Source organism: Lipotes vexillifer, unplaced genomic scaffold, assembly GCF_000442215.2.
Source record: "Lipotes vexillifer unplaced genomic scaffold, Lipotes_vexillifer_v1.1 scaffold384, whole genome shotgun sequence".
Classification (NCBI taxonomy): domain Eukaryota; kingdom Metazoa; phylum Chordata; class Mammalia; order Artiodactyla; family Lipotidae; genus Lipotes; species Lipotes vexillifer.
This window is the reverse complement of record NW_006793498.1, coordinates 802,706-809,210: the sequence shown is the minus strand read 5'-3', so window position 1 is coordinate 809,210 and position 6,505 is coordinate 802,706. Positions and strand designations below refer to the sequence as shown.

The window sequence follows — 6,505 nt, the reverse complement described above, 5'->3', positions numbered from 1 at the left end:
AAAAAAAAAAAAAAAAAGTGAGCTAACAAAGCCGAGCATTCAGTAAACTCTAAACCACCCTCGCACCCCAATGCAGGATGCCATACGTCTGTGTCCAAAGAAGCATCTTTGAATAATTTTTGTGCACTGAGACAGGCACAGGTGGTAACAAGTCCATTGACGTAGAAACTTCAACCAGAATTATTTTATAGAAATAACGATCAGCTCAAAGGTGACTATGGTAGAAGGTCACTGAAAGGTGGGTTTTTAAAAGTAGCCAATAACAATCAGGACGAAAAATTCTCCTTTTGCAAGTTGCTTTTTCCTGTGGACAAACGTTCCAGATGTAGGTAGGTACAAAGCCTTCATGCCCATTAGAGTTACTGCTTATAAACATCATCAGCTAACTTTAAAGAGTGCACATTGCCTCTTGCCTTCTGAGATGGCCCGCACACTCTGTCAGTGGAGTGTGTTTCTCCCAGGGCCGCTCTCACTTTCTGAGATGGACCGCATTCTCTCTATGCAATGAGTATCTCTCTAAATAAACCTGCTTTCACTTAAAAAAAAAAAAAAAGTGCACAGTTCACTTTTTCATTGGAAGAAAGAGGTAGTATTAAATTCTTTTATCTATTACGTTAAATCACAAATACCTATAAGCATTGGGCTATTTGGATCTGGCAAAAACACATTAGAACCTTTACTTGCAGATAAATCTTGGAATTTAAAAATTCATAATGAGGAGCAGACATCCTGTGGTTACAACCTCAATCAGTTATCTACGGAGTTGTCAAAATAAAGCACTCTTCCTTCCAGAATCTACCTGGAAAGAAAAGGACATTTCACTGAAGGAGGAGGTAGGAGGAGAAAGGGGGATGCAGACATCGCTCACCTCACCATTGTCCAGAACAGCCATGGACGAGGTCTGACCGCAGGCAATGCCAACCACCCTCTTAATATGTAAACAGTTTGTAACTTTGCGAGGAGTTGGTTGATTTGCTGTAGATCCTGATCCCACCTGGCCACAGTTGTTATAGCCCCAAGCAAACACCTACACAACGGAAGGGGAAAAGAAAAAGAAAGAAGAGTAAGGGTGAAAATTCTACCTCTAACACCCAGTAACAATCAAAAAATAAAAATAAAACCACTTAATGAGTACTTACAATGTGCTAAATGGTCCTAAGTGCTTTACATGCATTAACCCATCTAATCCTCATACTAATCCTGTAAGATGACCCTGGAATAGGTACTAGTATCATCCCCATTTTATACATGTAAAATAGAAACACAGAGAGGTTGAGTGACTTGCTTGAGACTCCACAGCTAGCAAGCAGAATTTACTACTAATCTGAACCCAAGCAGTCTAGCAGCGCTCTTAACCACTATGTTATACTTCCACTATAATTATGGCAGCTATATAGGATTTTTAATCCGGCATCAATAGGAAATGAGGTATATGCCACGTAAGTATGCCACAGTGAAAAAATCAGCCTAACTCTCTGGGCACAAATAGTCTTTTTTTTTCCATCGAAACTTCTGAAACCATTCTATGCTTTTCCCTATCTCACTAATCACCAATAGGAGACATTATATAAATTTTCCTGATGACACAAGCCTACCACCATTGTGATTATCAATCATAGTTCCACGTCCTAACACAGTCATGCTCACAAGTACTAAGGAGATGCTGTCCCTACAGGAATGACATGGGGTTGTTAGGCTATTCTTGATAACATTTTCTGAGTTCTCATTTGCTGTCTGTCAGCTCCAAGCAGCTCCCCTCCTCAACTGCATCCTGCTTATTTCTGGCCTGTGATTGGCCGTAACCTGAAAACCAGATTTCTAAGGGAGAGAGATACAAATAGAGCTCTAAGCTAAGTTAAAGAAGAAAAACAAAACTAAAAATCACTTTAAGTTAATTATTAACTGAGCCTATCAAACAAGAGTGTGACCAGAGAGCAGAATTATAGAGGAGGGGGGGATGCTGGTAGCAGAGGAGATAACTTCCTCCATCACTAGGAGAATTTGTAAGGACCCCTCTCACCCCCTTCACTTGCCTGTGGGAAGTGGTCCTCACACATCCTGAGTTCCGGCTTCCACAATTCTCTTTTCCTCTGTCAGCACTTTCTATCTAAGTTCACGTGTCTGAGGCTGCCCACGTGATGTCTTAAAACCCACGGCTGATGTCTTAAAAAGAATATGTGCTACAGGTTCATTTCATAGGCACAAAAGAAATAACCTGCCATACTTCCTGAAAGTGGATTCACAGGACTAGCTAGTGTAATAATGCAAATATTTATCCAAAGTAGCATATGCTTCAGGTTAAAATAAACCAGGAATCCAGGCTGCACAAATTAGCAAGTTCTAATTTCAACAATCATTCTTCTGCACTTCTTTTCAAATATCCCAAGTTGCTTTCCAATGCAGTTGCCTTTTATTTCAAAAATGGGAACGAGGGTTCCACTAACCAAGAAACAGACTAGGAACAGCAGATTCTGCACATAAGGCCTGCTAGGCCTGGCTCCAGCACATCCCAGCCATGAAACCTTGATCTCCCTAAGGTGCTCTGGTTTGTTCACCCATAACCTACCCTACTTAGTAAAATCACAGTAACAGCACTGAAGGACTTTAAACAGGGAACGATATGATCTGATCTGCATTTCATAAATCACAGGGGGCAGAGAAGTAATACTGCACAGGCAGACCAACTAAAAAGCTATAGAATAAAAGAGACCATGGCAACAGTCCAGGAGATGACAAGGCCTGACCTAAGGTTATGGAGATGGAAAGGAACAAGACGATACAAAAGACTGGAAGGTAGAACCAACAGGATGAGTAACATTTAAAATAAGCATGGAACTTGGGGGGTGAACAAGTTGTTCAGAACCTACTGGAATGTTGGTGAAGTTATTTTCTATGATATCATTACATTTACTGAAAAACAAAACAGACCTTAGGGGATGGGGGTCATTAAAAAAACAAAAGTATAGAACACTGTCATGCACATCTGATTTGTAATCTTAGCAAAAAGCACGAAACTCAACTGCCTTAAGAATTAACTCTACTGTCTTCAAAAGAGTGGTCCTGATCACACAATATAAGTTGTAATAGAAAAAGGGTTCATTCCCATACTGTTCTTAGCGACGCACACGGGGCTGCTATGTTCACACCATATCCAAGTACAAATGTGGTCATTTTTTTTTTTGAAAAGCAAAGCACTTTCACAATAGCCAAAGGTAGAAATGACCCAAATATTCATCGACAGATAAATGGATAAACAAAATAGACAATGAAGTATTATTCAGCTTTAAAAAGGAATGAAATTCTGCTGCAGGCTGCCACATGGATGAACCTTGAGGACATCATGCTGAGTGAGATAAAGGCAGTCACAGTGGACAAATACTGTATGATTCCACTCATGTGAGGTACCTAGAGTAGTCAAATTCTTAGAGATAGAAAGTAGAATGGTGCTTGCCAGGGGCTGGGAGTAAGAGAAAGTAGAGAGTTAATGTTTAACTGGTACAGAGTTTCAGTTTTGCAAGACAAAAAGAATTCTGTGGATGGATGGTGGTGAGGGTAGCATAACAATGTGAATATACTTGTCACTAATTAAAAACTGAGAAGAAAGAACAAAACTCAGGTATTCAAATAAAGCATATGCACAGCCTTAGCACAGCTCTCTTACCCCTGCCGTCTAAGCCCTTAGATGATGGGAAATAGATCAGAAAATACTTAGAATATAGAACAGAAAATACTTGGTCCATCATCTGTTGCTCAGAGGAGATAACCATCTCAATTTTAGGTGAGACAATCAAAAAAGTTATCTGTCACAGAAAATAAAAGGTTTGCCCAGAGCTGCCCACATTAAATATAGGGAAGGTGAAGAGAATCGATATGGCAGGGGGCGGGGGAAAAAAAAAAAAAAAAAAAAAAAAAAAAGGTTAAGATGGTAAATTTTATGTTACATGTATTTTACCACAATTTAAAAATAAAGAATAAAGGCAGGGCACTTACCTCTCCATCAGCTGCCAGAGCCATTGAATGATGTGAGCCACAAGCTACTTCAACCACTTGCTTGATCAAGAGGTTGGTGCAGACTTGGATGGGAGCAATGCCTTGGTTGGTCGTCCCATTCCCAAGCTGGCTATATCCATTGTGGCCCCAGGCATAAACAACTCCATCTATACAGGATGGCCGCACACAAAGAATCAGCTTAAAGAAGAAACAGTGACCCCTGTACTTTGCTCAACTCATCTTCCAATCTTAATTTCTTTTTGTGACATTGTGATTTATAAGAAATACATATCTGGTCATCCAGATTACAAAAATGCACTTATCTTGTATATTTAGTCTTCACCCACAGTTCCTGTCTCACAGCTCCCAAAACCGGTGGAATATCCTAAGTGTTGAGAATGATAAGGGTATCTTTTGTTATGTGAATGAGGTGACTTTTGGAAGAGCCTAAGGATGATGGGTCTGTTGCCAGAAGAACCAACCACAAGATTAGAGGGTTGGAGGGGAGAGGGGCTGGAGGCTGAATTAACTGCCACTGCCAATGACTTAGACAATCATGACTATGTAATGAAGCCTCCATAAAAACCCAAGAGGACAGCTAACTTTGGCCCCTGTTCAGAAAGCTGCCATGTTGGGGAACCAGAACACTTACATGTGCCACTGTGCCAGGCACCAGGCTCTACGAGGACAGAAGGTCCTTTATTCGGGCTGTTAACTCATATCCTTTAATATCCTTTTATAATAATCAGTAATCTAGTGAGTAAATGGATTTTCTGGAGTGCCGGGAGCCATTCTAGCAGATTAATCAAGCCCAAGGAAGGAACTCCCCATCGGTCCAGTGGTTAGGACTCTGTGCTTCCACTGCTGAGGGCCCGGGTTCGATCCCTGGTCAGGGAACTAAGATCCCACGTGCCACATGGCGGGGCCCAAAACAAAGGAAAACCCAAGGAGAGGGACACGGAACCTCTGATTTGCAGCAGGTTAATCAGGAGCACAGGTAACAACCTGAGCTTGTGACCAACATCTGACGTGGAAGGTGGTCTTGTGGGACTGAGCCCTTTACCCAAGGAATCTGATTCTATCTCTGGATAGGTAGTATCAGAATTGTGTTGGATTCCTGGACACCGTGCTGGCACCCAAGAATTACTTCTTGTTGGGGGATGTGCACGTGCACGCACACACACACACACACACACACACACACACACACACACACAACTGGGTCCAGGAACTCTCTATTCAGTTGATGTCAGAAACAGGATTTGCAAGAACAGCCCTGGCTCACAGACACATGGTTTTTGAAGACAAAGGATAAAAGGTCAAGGAATGAGGAACCTTTGATTCCTAGATGGCTACCTAGTCCCCATGGTATGAAACTACAGCTGTGGTGCAATCAGTTACTAAAGGTGAAAGTTACCAATGCCGTTTAGAAATGGGAGTAGACGCAACTCCCAAGGAGTTGGCTCAATGGATATATAAGGAAATGCAAAATAAGAAGCACACTAAATAAACAATTCCTGGGACTTCCCTGGTGGTCCAGTAGCTAAGACTCCACGCTCCCAATGCAGGGGGCCCGGGTTTGATCCCTGGTCAGGGAACTAGATCCCATGTGCTGCAACAAAGATCCCACATGCAGCAACGGAGCTCCTGCGTGCCACAACTAAGACCCAGCACAGCCAAATAAATAAATGAATACTTTTAAATAAATAAATAAACAATTCCCCGCTTATTTCATATGTAAGAGCCGAAATAAAAATAAAACAAAGTGCTTGGCCTTGATGCTGATTCAAGCTCAGATTTGGGTCAATCTGAGCTCCAGCCACTAGCCTCAAAGCTGCCTAGAAAGGGAAACATTATGCAACAGAAAGTACCTCTAGTACCTCTGGGTCGCCAAGAAAATAGTTACCATAGGAGAAGGGCAAGAACAAGAAACAACTAAAAGCAAGGGATATCGTGTGAAGGAACTGGCTCGCTTTGAGGAGCAGCAGCATCAGCTTCCTGAGGAACCTTTACTGAACCAGACTGTGAGATGAACTAATTCAAGGGCTGTGTCTTTGACTTTGAAGGCTGCAGAATGGAAGAGCAATGTCTGCATTGATGTAGGACCCACTGCTCTCTACTGAACAATCACAGGTGTCTGTACATGATCCAGACACTCAGGAGGTTATTCCCGAGCAGACAGCCAGATTGGTGGACTGGATAAAAGCCACTGTAAAGTCTGTTTATCCTGATAAGAGGGATTTCCCAGCGCCCCCTGTTAATGCCAGATGGAACACCCCAGATGAAGCAGCTGAGATGCTTCGTATGCAAGCCATGTGGGACTGGCTTTATGATGACTGGGATATTCACCCACTGAATACGCCCATTACCCAGATTACGGTAAATGCTGCGATTAAGGGGGTCCCTGTTACATGGGCACCTCATGTAACTTTACTGCTACAAAATCAAACAGTTTGAGACACCTTACCTAATTTGCTATCTCAACTTCCCCATAGAGGCCTTACTAAGAACATTA

The 6,505-nt window shown here is 42.1% G+C and overlaps 1 protein-coding gene across 1 annotated transcript in view; it reads right to left on the bottom strand.

Annotated features, from left to right (window-relative positions):
* Nucleotides 1-6,505, bottom strand: part of RCBTB1 (RCC1 and BTB domain containing protein 1) — a 33,855-nt gene that overhangs the window by 19,611 nt on the left and 7,739 nt on the right. Inside the window, exons 4-5 of the mRNA XM_007466422.1 lie at nt 3,991-4,157; nt 869-1,027 (exon numbers count right to left, since the gene is read on the bottom strand). Coding sequence (XP_007466484.1) covers nt 869-1,027; nt 3,991-4,157 — 326 coding nt within the window. The remainder of the gene's footprint in view (nt 1-868; nt 1,028-3,990; nt 4,158-6,505) is intronic.